Genomic DNA, 16151 nt, shown 5'->3' on the forward strand with positions numbered 1-16151 from the left:
TTTTCATATTGATTATAGCCAAATATAGAGTAAAGTTATAGTAAGATTTATAAGGAAAACATCTGAACATAGTTTTGAAATTTATAAGGGTTAAACAAGATTAAAACCTGAAAAACTCTTCAAAAAGTTACATACCATCTCTAATTCAAGCATTATATTTTCCTTCAGAGGATCAGATGGTAATTTTGAGAAATTAATGAATCTTATGTGTATATTTCATCAAGCATATTTTATATTATACTTCTTTAATATTTAAATTCAGATCTTTACCAAGAAACTTTGATATTTATACTTTTAGTGCAAAGCAAGAGTATATTTAAAAATTCAGTTTTTTATCTGTTAGGAGGACAGATTTCAGGTTACGCTTTTTTAATCATAATTTTTTAAAAAGACCAGTTTTTCCTCTGAGAGGATTAGAGGCTTCCAGAAAGTACTACTATCCTCTCTAATACAAAATAGCAAGATGACAGAATAATTATTACCTCCAAAAGTGAAAAGGGTCCTCCACTGTATTTGATTTTCTGCTGAGTAATACGCAAATCCTTAAAGACAACGTGGTCAGGAAAAGGATCTAAAAGTTTAATTGTGATATACAGATTTTCATTATCCTTGTTATCAATCACTAAGAATTTCAACAAGTCCAATACCTAAACATAATTTAAAAAGGAAAAAATCAAGAGAAATGGATTAATTCTATGTTAAAGTAAAACAAAGAAACCCACTGTGATAAATGATAAAAACTCTATTAACCTGGTTTAGATAAAATGTTCTAATCACTACTAAGGCACCTAGCTACTACTGTTTCTGGGCTTTCAAATAATTCAACAAACATGTAGGGCCTTTACTGTGGGATGGACACTGAGGAACACGGTTGTCAATATTACTGAAGCATTTCATATAATATCTCTTACACCGTTAGAGTAGTGTGAACTGGATCCCTAGTTTTGACTACCTCTACATTTCAGTATAAATAAGAAAGAAATCAGGTTATTTATTAGATCAAAATTACTAGGTGCTCTATAACAAAAAGATTACAAGGATTAATTCATTGAGAATGTTTTCCCCGTCATTTTTCAAAGACTATTTTCACTAAAATTACTGATTACACCAAGTAAACATAAAAAAACAGTGCTTTCCAAGAATACTTTATCAATATATTTCAAATATCATTTTGAACATGATTTGGGAAATTACCTGTTCCTGAACTTCCATCTGATCATCCACAAGGGGTATAAGTGTACCAACAATAACATGAAGATGACTTTCTAAAGCATCCTTACAGTAAGTTACCGCTGTGTGGCAAACCCGGCTTAATAGGTCACAACAAAGGGAGAAGCTACGTAATGACACATCCATGAAACGAGAAGGCCTAATGTGGGGGAAAAAACAATAAGTTACAGGACACTACTTTGATATCAAATTGTTCAAAGGTCATTATTATTCAACAGCTCTAATTCTGATGTGGCATGACATAAAAGTTAGTTTTACATCTAATTCTTTAAAACTGGATGTTTAAAAGCCAAAAACAGAAGCGACATCAAGAAAATGACAGAGTAGGCAGCTCCAAGCTCCCCTGACAGAAATAGTGAAAAACGAGCAAACTGTATGAACTTTGTTAGAACTCTGTAAAACAGCAACAATCAAGCAATCACTGAATCAAGAAAAAGGAAACTTAAAAACTAGGAAAGCTTTGTGGTGATTTTACTTGTCCTTGCCTCACATCGTCCTCAGCCTGGCAATATTCATGAAAACTTTAGATCCCGTTTCTAATATGGGATCCTGGTCCTTAGTTTTGGATGGAGCAGAAGTGAAGTGACAGTCATTCAGTCATGTCCGACTCTTTGTGACCCCATGAACTGTAGCCCACCAGGCTCCTCTGTCTATGGGATTCTCCAGGCAAGAGTACAGGAGTGGGTTGCCATTTGCAATAGCACCTAAAAGAATTAAACATCTAGGAATAAATTTAACCAAGGATGTGAATCGCCTGTACAATGAAAATTATATAGCATGGATGAAAGAAATTAAACCCAACTAAATGGAAAAACATCCTGTATTCATGGACTGGAAGACAAACTGTTGAGATATTAACACTATCTAAAATAGTCACATATTGAATGCAATATCCATCTAAATTCCAGCACTTTTTTTGCATAAATGGAAAAACTGGTCAACAAATTCATATGGAATTACAAGGTATCCAAACAGTCAAAACAATTTGAAAGAGAAGAAGAAAAATGGAGGACTCACACTTCCTGATTTCAAAAGTTACTATACAGCTACAGTAAGCAACACAGTCATTTCTAAAGGAAATCAACCCTGAATATTCATTGGAAGGACTGATGCTAAAGCTGAAGCTCCAGTACTTTGGCCACCTGATGTGAAGAGCCGACTCACTGGAAAAGACCCTGAAGCTGGGAAAGATTGAAGGCAGGAGGAGAAGAGGGCGACGGAGGATAAGATATTTGGATAGCATCACTGACTCAATGGACATGAGTCTGAGCAAACTCTGGGAGATAGCAAAGGACAGGGAAGCCTGGCATGCTGTAGTCCCTGAGGTTGAAAACAACTGGACATGACTTAGCAACTGAACAACAACAAGCAACACAGCATGGTACTGGCATAAGGAAAGACCAGTGGAATAGAACTGAGAATCCAGAAATAAACCCATACATCAGTGGCTAACTGATTTTTGACAAGGGTGAAAGAATAGTCTTTAATAAATAGTGCTGGGACAACTAGATTTCCACATGCAAAAGAATGAAACTGAACCCTTAACTCACACTATTTATAAAAATTAAAATGAATCAACAACCTAAATCTAAGAGCTAAAATCATAAAACTCTTAGAATAAACTCTAAGGGTAAATCTCCATGACCTTAGATTTGCCAATGCATTCTTACCTACAATACTAAAAACACATGAAACAAAAGAAAAATTAGATAAATCAGACCTTATCAAAATTAAAAACATTTGCTCATCAAAAGACATTATCAGGAAAGTAAAAATTTTATAGGATGGGAAAAACTATTTGCAAATCACATATGAATTCAATATCCAGAATATATTTGCAAATCACACACTGAGTTCAATCCCAGAATATATTAAGAACTCCTACAGCTCAACAACAAAAAGACAATCCAATTTTTTTTCTCTTTTTTATTGTACTGTCCCTTATCCCAAACCCCCCTCCTACTTCCCTTCCCATCCCATCCCTCTGGGATGTCCCCGTGCACTGGCTTTGATTGCCTGTTGCATGCATTGAACTTGGACTGGTGATCGATTTCACATATGGTAATATGTTTCAATGCTATTCTCTCAAATCAGTTTTTGATTTGAGAGACAATCCAATTTTTAAAATGGGCAAAGGATTTAAATAGACATTTCTCCAAACAAGACATACAAATCATCAATAAGCTCATGAAAAGATATTCATGAGTAATTAATAGGAAAATGCAAAATCAAATCCCCAATGAGATACCACTTCATGCCTATGAAATAACCCAAGTGTTCATCATGAGATGAATGGATTAAAAAAAAAGTGTCATATATCCAATGTTGTTGGGCTTAGTCGTTCAGTTGTATCCGACTCTTTGCAATCCCATGGACTGTAGCCCGCCAGGCTCCTCTGTCCATGGGGATTCTCCAGGCAAGAATACTGGAGTAGGTTGCCATGCCCTTCTCCAGGGGATCTTCCCAACCCAGGGATCAAACCCAGGTCTCCCACACAGAAGGAGGATTCTTTACCATCTGAGCCACCAGGGAAACCCAATGGAATGTTACTTAGCCACAAAAAAGCATGATGCTGGATAAACACTGAAGACATGCTAAGTGAAACAAGCCAACAGGAAAGGGCAAAGAAATTATGATTCTGCTTATATGAAATACCTAAAACAAGGAAATTAAAAAAGACAGGAAGTAGATTAGAAGCTATAAGGGCTATAAGGAAGAGGAACTGTGTGGTTATTGCTTAATGAATAGAAAGGTTCTATTTGAGGTAATAAATAAGTTGGATTTGGAAACTGCAATGACAGAAATAAAAATTAATAGCATACCATGAACATAATAGCACTAAACTGGATACTTAAAATATAGTTAAAAATGAGAAATTTTATGTTATATATTTTAACACCATAATAAACCTAAAAAAAAGTGAAGGAAAAAGACTGAATGACTTAAAGTACACACACATACATATGACTTAAAATTAAAATTATATTTTTAAAAAGCAAAAAAGAATATGAGAAAACAAAATGGAAATAGATATCTTCATATGCTTTGAGGGCTTAAATTTATTTGATTACAATGTTATCTACTAATAAGAAAACAATAGACAGTAGAATCATTATTAAAACCAATGGAAAGGATAGAGATGCTAAAAAGAACATACATTCCCCAATCTATAGTAATTGTGATACTGTGATTTATAATAAGAAATATATATTTGGTCTTTGTCCCCATTTCTGGCAGAGTCCCTAATACTTTTGGAATTTCCTGTGATGAGAGCAATAAACGAGTCTTTTGTTATGTTGATGAAGTATCTTTGGGGAAGCCTCTAAGGATCTGGGCTGGTTGCCAAAAGAACCAACCCTATAATTAGAGGGTTGGAACTTTCTGTCCCACCTCTCTGATCAAGAAGGGCTTTCCCTTCAATCAGTCACCAATGGCTGATGATTCCTCTCTTAACACCCAAAAGGATGGAGTTAAAGGAGCTTCTGGGTTGGTGAACATTTGCAGGTATGAGGAGAATGAAGTGACTGGAGAGACCACTTAAGCTCTATGCCCTTTCCCCATACTTTGCCCTATGTATCTCTTCCATTTGGCTGTTCATGAGTTATTTCTTTTTGTAATAAACCAGCAATCTAGTGAGTAAATAGGTTTCTTAAGTTCTGTGAGCCACTCTAGCAAAATAATCAAACCCAAGGAAGGGGGTTATTGAAACCTCCAATCTATAGTTTTCAACTGAAGTCTGATGAGGCTGGAGAGAGGGTAGTCTTATAGGACTGAGCTCTTAACCTGTGGGATCTGACACTATCTACAGGCAGGTACCAGCTGATGTCTGAAGAATACCCTGGGTGTGCACTGGGAATCCCCCTTCCGTCCCCTTACCACACACTGGAAGTGGTGAGCAGAACTGCTATGGTACCATGTATTTATGGCCATGTAAAATTAGTATATTTAAAATGTTGAAGAGAAGATCTTTAATATTTTAAAGACTTCTGGAGCTGGAGAAGTAGCTGGAGAAGTGTGTGTGTGTGTATATATATATATATATATATATATTAAGCAAAATTCAGAAAATAATACTCTGGCTTCTACCCTGTAGAAGCATAGAAGTTTTCAATTAAGATGAGGGTAGAAAAACTTATATATTGGTCTAAATATATTATTTACCTTTGGTTGATATAGTGAATCAAAGTATAAATAACATCTCGAAGAACAAAGGCCCAAGCTCCTCCTAAGCCACTCTTTATATCATTCATTAATAAACTAACAAACAGGTGATATATTTTAATAATTCTGTGCCTTTTGTAAACATTATTTGTCTCAGCTGCTTGCTCACATATGGCTAGAAGAATTTTCTGATAGGAATCCTAGAAAATAAAGATACATTTAGTAAAACCTTGCCTAACCACATATACTCAGACATAATACATACATTTTTATATTCAAACTACAGAATTCTAAATTTCAAAATTTTGCTTGCGGTTTTGATATCAAATGCAAAATATCACATTAAGAAAATTACTATCTTAAATTTTAAAAAACTTGTCAATTTATTTTGTTCTCAGATAGTAAACAATATTTAGTAGTATATTCTTAAAAAAATACATATATACACAAATCCTGAGCCAACCTGACTAAAATGTCACAAAATTCAGTCCTCATATGTGACATATTTCAATTAATACTGACAAGTAAAATACTAAGATATAAACTTGTAAATGAGTATTTTTCTAATTTATTCAAGTAAGTGTTCCATTTGTTTACTTTTTTCTTTTTAAAATGTACTTATACTTACAAAAAAATAAAAATAAAATGTACTTAAACAGATTTTCTAGCTGAAAAAGATGGAATTCTCTCTTCAGGTACTATCCTAGTAAAGTATACTTACAGGGCTTTTGGAAAGAATTTCTAAAATGCTTTTAAGCTTGGTTTTATGGCAATTGCTGATATAGGCAAATGTCGCTTTAATCACATGTGATGGAAAATGAGGTGGATTAGGAGCAGGATCCAAATCCCTAAGAGTTATAGAAAAAATCAGTCATCATTTTCAGAATAAAACTATCAAGAAAAAACATTTTCTTGATAGATTAGTGAAAATTCAAAAGAAAAATTTAGATTATAATACCCCAAATTTTAGTTATTTTCTTGGTGAAAACTAGACTTTTAATAAAATCACAAATGATATATTACAGTCTATATACATCTATCAGAATACCTAAATAACTTTCTAGGAGGTAGTCAATAATTTGTTTAAAAAATCATTTATAAAGTTAACAGCAGTTATAAAAAAGAGACCTAGTATCACTTTACTTAAGGTATGAATTAAAGCTCTATTCTAGTACTTTAAACTCAATAATATCTTTTAAAATTAAATTATTTATTTTAATTGGAGGATAATTACTTTACAATATTGTGATGGTTTTTGCCATACATTGACATGAATCAGCCATGGGTACACACATAAACACAGTAACATTCAAGACAGCAATCAAATTCTATACCAAATGAAATTACACATGCAAAAATATTTTAATAGATATTATTACTGTTTTACATGCTTAGTATTGCATAGTATATAAAAAAAGGATGTTTTTTAAGTACTTTACAATCAAGGTAAATGAGTAACAATGTATATGAATAACTCTACCATTCATATACAACAAGTAGGTTTTACATGCAAATGAAATTGCAATATAGTAAAATTCCACTAGCAAAGGAGAATGCTTTTTAAAAAAAAAGATGATACAGAAAGCCAAGTCACAGAAGAAAATTTCATGATAGGAGATGGCACAATGCTCAAATATTACAAACAGACTGAGAATAAAAAGGTTACTGAATTTTCAAACAAAGTGGTAATCAAAAGAGCAGTCACTATGAAGAGGCTACAGTACAGCAGAAACTTCAATTCAAAGGTAACTATTTTAAAAGAAACAGAATTTAAAAGCACAGTACATGTCTAATAACTGAAATAGACATTTGAAGGTGTCAACTAATAAACTTCCCAAGGACCTTATGAAATTGCAGCTAATCCTCTAAATTAAAAATATCCATACCCTGAGAAGTCACAGGGGTCAGTGCTTTGGCTGGCACCAGAAGTTGCTGGTTCATGTAACGTCATCAATAACTCCACTACAATCTCTGGTAAATTACTAATGAATAAATGATCAATCTGCAAGGATACAAAATAAAATATATTTAAGTTTTCCTGTCTGTGATCTTTAAGTCAGCTAGTTTAAGGGGCTCACGTTATTGTCTCATTTCCAAAATTATTCAGTGATTACAGAAGGAAATAGTTATCAAAGATCTAAGATCTGCAAAACATGCAACTAGCACCACTTTTTTCTGCTATGCAGCCAACCTACAGACTCAAAGGAAAACAGAGAAATTATATCAAACAGGACTCTCTTAATCCAACTTTTTCATTTAATTTTAAAGAATCACTTTAATGAGCAAGGCTTCAGGTCTAGCTTGAAATTCCTCAACCTAATCACTTTCCTGTCAACCAAATTCCCCACTGATCTATACTGCTCATCAACCTGCATTTTACCTTTATTTGAGAACACTATCTTAGAGAACTTTACTAGTAAGGATTCCCAATGACTGGCAATTATCAACCCTTTGTTCCCTGCATATCTTTCCCCCAGATTCCAACTTGGTTGATATCCCAAATTCTTAGGCTAGCTGCTATCCACATGTCATTCAGTTCAGTTCAGTTCAGTTCAGTCGCTCAGTCATGTCCAACTCTTTGCAACCCCATGAATCGCAGCACGCCTGGCCTCCCTGTCCATCACCAACTCCTGGAGTTCACTCAGACTCACCTCCATCGAGTCAGTGATGCCATCCAGCCATCTCATCCTCTGTCATCCCCTTCTCCTCCTGCCCCCAATCCCTCCCAGCAACAGAGTCATTAATACTAGGTAAAAATCCTCCTGGACAGGAGCAGACTCTTCATTACCCACTTCTTGCTACAGGCAGCCTCACAAAAGGCATAAGTTCTCTAAATAAAAAGAGTGGGTGTACTACATTACGCCTCAGCCAAATGAATGAGAACTATAAAGTCTTAAAACGTGTTTTTTGTTAGGTCTCCAAGTAATGAACTACAGTGCTTTAAACCAAAAGGCAAATGGGCTCATTTACTATCTTTACCTCTTCCACACAGAGATTTGGAAACCCTTCCTAATAGCAAAAATATTCTGGAATGTGGCACAACAGAAATCTAATGTAAAGATCTTAGCCTTTCCCTGTAATGTAACATTAGTTACATCATATCATCAATTCCAAGGTTTCAGCCCTTTTACAAATCCAACCCTATTTCCAGTATATCTGGAATTAGTAAGACAAACTGGCCAACTCTGATTAATATCAGAGGAAAACTTAGTGAGTTTCCCTGCACATCGGTGACAACTGACTTCCTTAATTTTATATAATTTTCTTACAAGCAAATCTCTAATATTTAAGCTAAACATACATAAAAATAATTCAAAAAAAATTCAGATATCTAGGTATACCTAAACAATCTTATAACTATACATTTTACGCATTCAACAACTGACAGTTATAGAAGACTGAAAGACTGATAATAGTGGTACCATCACTTATCCACAGAAAAAAGAATGTGGATTGATTTAGATAAGCTGCATATTAGAGAAATAGAGAAAAAATTAACTTAAAATGATGATGCTAAATGAAACTGAGACAAATAAAAATTTATGTCTTTAACAAAGAAGCTAAGAAATTATTTTTAATTTTTAGCTCTCTTTGTTCTTGAGACTAGTGTTTTAATCAGGGTTTAATATAATCACATTTCCCATCTAGACTTATTCTGACTCAAACTTGCTTTCTTTTGATTTGAATACATAAAGAGGAATACTAAGAGTAGACCTGCTCAGCAGTGTAAGCTGGAAGATTGGGTGAAAGGGTCTGGAAGCAGACTGCCTCTCATAAATTCCATACCCATTGACTGGCAAGCCAACATTCTGTTCCAACTGCCTTTTAGGGAGGCAGTTGGAAGCCTCCAGACCACAGACTTACAACCAGCTCTGAATAGGAATAGCTCACCTAAGCAACTAAGGAGAAGGAAATGGCAACCCACTCCAGTGTTCTTGCCTGGAGAATCCCAGGGATGGGGGAGCCTGGTGGGCTGCCGTCTATGGGGTTGCATAGAGTTGGTCACGACTGAAGCGACTTAGCAGCAGCAGCAAGCAACTAAGAGACATGCTGTTCACAGATAACTAGGCAATGAAAAAAAGAGTCTACTGAAGTTTATCCAATTTTAATACTAACATTGACCAAGCTTTGTTAGTCATCCTTTGCTTATATTAAAAAGTGGAGTGACCAATTTTCTTTCACTTTAAAAAGTTTATATATGATCTGAATATAAGTTGCCTCAAATAATTTTTCTTTCACTTTAAAAAGTTTATATATGTATCTGAATATAAGTTGTCTCAAATAATTTTAGATATGTATAAATTACTATAAAAGAAACAAGTTGTTAGGTCGTTTTTAACTTGACTCCATCTTTCATCAAATAATGAGTACTTGATATATACTAGATAGTTGGGATACATCAGAAAAAAGAAGAAAGAAAAATCCAACCTTTACAAGTACTTATAGTGGAGAAGGTTGATAAAAACCAGTGAACATAATTCATAAGTAAGCTACATCATACATTAAAAAGTAGTAAACGCCATGGAAAAAGCAGAGAATAGGAACATGGGATTGTACTTTTCCTTGAAAAATGAAGGGCTTAATGATAGTCAAGAGAAAGTGAAGATTTTCTATACCTTGCTCAGCATTGCTTGAATTTAATAACCAGTTTGTATTCATGTATTACTGCCAATTAAAACAATATTTTACAAGGAAAAGGTGGTAAAATTATTCCAAAGTTAAAAAGAAAATTCCTGATTAAAACATTTAAAAACCAATCAAAAGGAGAGAACACTGTACAATAACAAAAAAATTAATGGATTGCCTATATGAGATAGTGATTATCATAAAATATTAAATTTAATTGCATAAGTGATGAATAGCCTAAAGTTACACCTCAGATCAATTATGGGATAAAAGGTATTGTAAATATTGAAGTCATACCTGTTTTCCTAATAAGTTTTCATCTTTAAGCATATCATAGACTTTGGTAGCAGTCTCTCTTTGCTGTGCCATCCCACTGTCTTCTGTACCCTCATAAGCAAAGTATGGAAGGATATTTACAAGAATCTTTGGAAAGCAGCCTGTCAGAAGACTTTTCCAATCCTCTTGAATTTGATTAGCAATTAACTTTACTTCATCAAAATGACTTCTAATCACTAGAGGTGGAATCAAAATTTTATAACAAGACCTAAAAATATAAAAATTAAAAACATACATTAAAAATATAACTTTTCAAAGTAAAACTTTATAATATGGTCCTTAAAATAACAGAATGGTTTTGGAAATTCCTGGTGTTCCAGTGGACTTCAATGCTTCCACCATGGGTTCAATCCCTGGTCAGGAAGGTAAAGATTCCTTGAGTCATGTGGTGTGGGCAAAAAAATAAATAAAACAGTTTAATAAGCTTAGAGCATCACTTTATCTAAATCATTAAGCATTCTTACTCTATAAATGAAGACATGAAGTTAAGTAAATTTTAAATAGTCACACTAAAAAAGACTGAGGTCTTAAGAGTATTATCACCCTAAAGGCAAGATGAAAAACAAGTGAAAATGAATTTATATTTATTTATTCTGTATAATCTTTATGCAAAATTATTATATAGTGAAAGGTGAAAGCAATTTATAAATTCAAAAAATAAATGTAGATATTGGCAAAATGAACAAACAATAAGGACTATTGTTGCTGCTGCTGCTAAGTCGCTTCAGTTGTGTCCGACTCTGTGCGACCCATAAACGGCAGCCCACCAGGCTCCCCCGTCCCTGGGATTCTCCAGGCAAGAACACTAGAGTGGGTTGCCATTTCCTTTTCCAATGCATGAAAGTGAAAAGTGAAAGTAAAGTCGCTCAGTCGTGTCTGACTCTTCGCGACCCCATGGACTGTAGCCTACCACGCTCCTCCATCCATGGGATTTTCCAGGCAAGAGTTCTAGAGTGGGTTGCCATTGCCTTCTCTGAATAAGGACTATTAAACAATTACAGATTGCCTTCCCATATCCTGATATTTAAGCATTATTATTTAGTTGTTTCAAACCTCTCCATTTTCAAAATTCTCTTCTCCAGACTTGGGAGTTAGCAAAATAAATACCTGCATATTAAACTTTAAATCATACAGAAATAATTAAATAGCCCACATTCAAACAGGAGAAAAGAAAAACAGGGTAAAAATAATCAGCCACCAATAATTTATCTTTGATTTTTCACAGGGAAAATGATTAAATATTAAAGCTGAAATGGACCTTAAAGATCTCTATACATCCTTGTGTGTGCACACAGTCATGTCCAACTCTTTGAGACCCCATAGACTGTAGCCTGTCAGGCTCCTCTGTCCATGGGATTTTCCAGCAAGAATACTGAAGAGGGTTGACATTTTCTACTCCAATAACTCTAGTAAGAAACTTTACAGTAAGAAACCAAGACCCAGTGGGTGTTCTTGTGGCTTGCCTAAAGTCATGTAGCTGGCTTACTGGCACAGCTAGGACCAGATCCTAAGTTAACTGATAATCTTCAATATGCTTTCATTTATAAAAGCTGTCTTGATTCTCATAATATCATTAATACCTAATTTTAAATATCTTTCACATGTGCCATATGCAAACCTACCTATAGAAATCTTCAATGTTTGTGTAATTTAATAAAATAAAAGGAAAAGAAGATACACTGTATTCAGGATCTTGAAGATTTAGCCATTCCAATACTAAATAATCCAAATGAGAAGCCATGAAATCTTCTAAACATCTATATCCAAAAGTTTCAGAAACTGTCTTTAAAACCTGTACAAATCAAAAAAGAAGTTAATGTTTTAATAGTGAAATAATAAATCACTTACATCCTTAATATTATTTACAGTATGGCTTTGAGCATTCATGTAGCTTTTCTATCCCTTGATTAACTTATCTATGCTGTTGTTGTTTGTTATTTAGTCACAAAGTCATGTCTGACTCTTTTGTAACCCCATGGACTGTAGCTCACCAGACTCCTCTGTCCATGGGATTTCCCAGGCAAGAATACTGGGTGGGGAAGGTCCTTCTCCAGGGGATTTTTCCCACCCAGGGATCAAACCTGGGGAAAAAGTTCCACTGGAAACCATGCTAGTTACATCAAGCCATGATCAGTCATTGGTTTATCGTGTAAAAATAAAGGATGGAAAGGCCTGGAATTTCTCAAACCAAGAGTGCTGAAGTGTTGGACCAGGGCAGGAGTAAACGTTCTACAACACTGGACTCTGGTCTTTCTAATCATGCAACTTAAAAGCTTTCCATATCTAAAATTTGACTTCTCGCCCCACTGGATTCCAAGGTCGTGCTCCAGAATCCACCAGGCAAAATACATACTGCTTTTTTATCTCCATGCATTTCCCCCAAAAAATACTATTCGAGAGGGTCTGGTGTGAATGATGACCGGTCACTCACTCTTATTAGTTCAATGACAGTCTTGTGAAATGCTCTTAAACTGAATGTAAAAAATGACACTGTATACAAATAAATACACTCTCTTCAAATCTAAAAAATAAAACCATCTCCAACTCTTTAATAAATGCCATATTTAAAATCTAGCTTTAATTGTTTAAAAGTTATCAAAGGATAATTATAATAAAAATATTCATACATATATACCTTTTTAACGAGGTGAGGCTCTAGTCCATTCTCTTTCACAGACTTGCATAGGGCGAATAAAGCCTGCTTTTCACAGACAGGGCTACAGTATAACACCACAGCTATCATCATCAGTAAAGTGGCTTTTCTATTACAAATCTCATCCAAAGTTTCAGAGTTTTCAGTTCTGTGGGACTTTAGAATTTTTAAAACAATAGGTAATATAAATATTTAAATATTCCAAATAAACCAACCAGGCTAACACCAAAGAATACCACAACAACATCTAAACAGCCAGTGAACAGTTTTAAATCTTATAGTGATGGAGTTAAAGAGATTATGAGAAAGGACCAAAGTTGCTACAATGGGAAAGACTGCTGTTTATAACACCTCATAGAATAAGAATTGTCAAACATTTCAATGAAGTATAAAGCACTTTGAAGAAAAAAGAAGAGAAAAAAAGTAACTACAGGAATGTGAGCAAGACTAAATCTCATCAACTACCAAGTATTACCTTCTAAGATGTTTTATCATCTTATTACCATTATAACTTAATATATATAGCTCTTTATCCTTTAAAAATATCATAGATATCACCAAAAAAAACCTAATAAAGTCATACTACTAGATAAAATGATACATGCTTCTAGCTTAACAATCATCAAACTCTTCCAACAGACATAAACATTTTTTGACTTACTATAATTGATAGAAGTTTATCTTCACTTTTAGAAAAAATGGCCAGTCACTGATCCTATTTCTATTTTTGGTAAAAGAAAAAGTAAGGACCTAATTCCTTTACTAAATGGCAATCATTGACATGTTTAAAAATAGTTATGATCTTCCCAGGAAGTCAACTCCTTTACCTATTCTGTATGAGAGATAGGTCTAGAGACTCTCTAACATTTTAGTTAGAGATTTACTTTTACTGGGAACAAAACCAGCTGCCCTCTAAAATGAATAGAAGATTCAAGTTCTTCTTATAAACTAGCTCATTACAGTCCGCTTCTATTACTGACATCTAAGATGGAATTTGCTTAACCATTACAATGTTGGTTCATATTATGCTCTCAAGATGTAAAATTTCTTAGATCTTTCTCCAAATAAACTGCTGTCAGATCAGTGTTTTCTCTTTTTGTACATGACATGCTGATTTTAAAATACATAATATACGTTACCTCTAGTAAATTTTATATTATTTACACTCATTTTTGTAACCTCTTGAAATCTTTTTCAAAATTCACATTTTTTTTCATGCGATTTTCCTTTTCAGTTTTGTTCTGTTATAGAACATATAATCATCTGAGTAACTGCTTCACATACTTTGAATGAACCAATCAAGGCATATATGAATGAATAAATTCTACCACTAAAACAACTTCTGCCGTTTTAAGAAAAGATATTATTCTACAGAAAAATATGAAAATAATAAGGTTTATTAGAGAGCACAAAGATAATTTGATCTTCCCAATTAGAACATTTTCTTCTCAATCCATTTCTTTCTCTTGTTACCTGTTGTGAATTAGCTTTTAATCAGATCTTATGAAATAAAATTTTAAGCTAAAAAATAAGCCATTTATACTCCCATAAAAACTCAGTAAATTCTGTTTTTCCCACAAAAATGCTGCATATAAATTGAACCAAAAGAAACTGCCATTATTAAACCAATTTTGACCTATAAATGAAGCAATTTCAATTAATTCATATAGCTGTTCTACTCTAACTATGAACAATAGATATAAACTATCTTAGGCCAAACTTGGTAAAATAACATATGGCATATTTATAGAAAGTATATGTAATAACAAATATACATTAATAAAATTACCAATTCTCTCATTCCTTCCTGAGCTTTAAAGTATGCATTTTCAAAAGCTGTTTGCTGAAGCTTCAAAGGAAGTGCTTTCAATGTGGAAGAACCTCGTTTTATATGCTGAAACAATCTTTAAAAAAAAAAAGCAAAGAGTGAAATGATTTTTAATCTTAAACTCTACTTCCCAAAGCATATTTACAGGGCAAAAATAAATCACTTTGTGAGACATACTAACATATTAGGTCTTCCTTCAAAAGACCAAGGAAATGTAAGTCTAGTAGGTTCAAAGCTACTAGTATCAGGATCTTTACCAAACAACCCATATTCTCCTAGAACTGAAAAGTGTCTCAAAAGATCTCTTAGCTTATTGCCCACACTTGAATATCCCTGAATGCAAACTAACCAGAAAAAAAATTTGTCCTCTGGTAAAATACCAACAAGAAGAAGCCACAGGCTCTTATATCAACCTGCTCTAACATTTAATCACAACTTAAAAGTTATTGCTTCCCTGATAGCTCAGTTGGTAAATAATTTGCCTGCAATGCAGGAGATCTCGGTTCAATTTTTGGGTTGGGAAGATCTGCTGGAGAAGGGACAGGCTACCCAGTATTCTTGGGCTTCTCTGTAGGCTCAGCTGGTAAAGAATCCATCTGTGATGCAGGAGTCCTGGGTTCGATCCCTGGGTAGGGAAGATCCCCTAGATAAGGGAAAGGCTACCCACTCTAATATTCTGGCCTGTACAGTCCATGGGGTCACAAAGAGTTGGACACAACTGATCGACTTTCACTTTCTAAAAGGTATTAGCTTTAATGTCTTGATGTTCAATTAAAATTATGTTTATGTGGTAAAGGAGAGCTGATTAGTGCTTTTTTGCATAATGTACCGTCATATTTCGGAGAAGGCAATGGCACCCCACTCCAGTACTCTTGCCTGGAAAATCCCATGGACGGAGGAGCCTGGCAGGCTGCAGTCCAGGGGGTCGCTAAGAGTCAGACACGACTGAGTGACTTCACTTTCACTTTTCACTTTCATGCATTGGAGAAGGAAATGGCAACCCACTCCAGTGTTCTTGCCTGGAGAATCCCAGGGATAGGGGAGCCTGGTGGGCTGCCGTCTATGGGGTTGCACAGAGTCGGACACGACTGAAGTGACTTAGCAGCAGCAGCAACCGTCATATTTAAGGACAACTCTTTAGCCAATTTTGTCTTTTATACTAATCAAAACATATGAAAGTATCAACTTTTTGGTATTTCTCTCATTCCTCAGTTTCTCCAATCTCTCTTCAGCAGCTTAATATTAAATATCTAACAAGTAAACAACTAATAAGTAAATAAATATGCTCATGCCGTTCATGAATTTATGCATTTTTGA

The 16151-nt window shown here is 34.3% G+C and overlaps 1 protein-coding gene across 10 annotated transcripts in view; it reads right to left on the bottom strand.

Moving 5' to 3' along the window:
• Window positions 1–16151, bottom strand: part of ATM (ATM serine/threonine kinase) — a 149539-nt gene that overhangs the window by 76304 nt on the left and 57084 nt on the right. For 8 of the 10 annotated variants that reach the window (XM_070384262.1, XM_070384263.1, XM_070384265.1 and 5 more), the window contains 9 exons: window positions 14796–14910; window positions 12989–13162; window positions 11976–12145; window positions 10315–10561; window positions 7278–7393; window positions 6113–6239; window positions 5392–5591; window positions 1195–1369; window positions 483–647 (listed from right to left, as the gene is read on the bottom strand). In XM_070384262.1, coding sequence (XP_070240363.1) covers window positions 483–647; window positions 1195–1369; window positions 5392–5591; window positions 6113–6239; window positions 7278–7393; window positions 10315–10561; window positions 11976–12145; window positions 12989–13162; window positions 14796–14910 — 1489 coding nt within the window. Of the gene's footprint in view, window positions 1–482; window positions 648–1194; window positions 1370–1416; window positions 1935–5391; window positions 5592–6112; window positions 6240–7277; window positions 7394–10314; window positions 10562–11975; window positions 12146–12988; window positions 13163–14795; window positions 14911–16151 lie in introns of those variants that run through there. The other 2 variants (XR_011467070.1, XM_070384269.1) reach the window with 2 other exon arrangements.

Source organism: Bos mutus, chromosome 15, assembly GCF_027580195.1.
Source record: "Bos mutus isolate GX-2022 chromosome 15, NWIPB_WYAK_1.1, whole genome shotgun sequence".
NCBI classification, from domain to species: Eukaryota; Metazoa; Chordata; class Mammalia; order Artiodactyla; family Bovidae; genus Bos; species Bos mutus.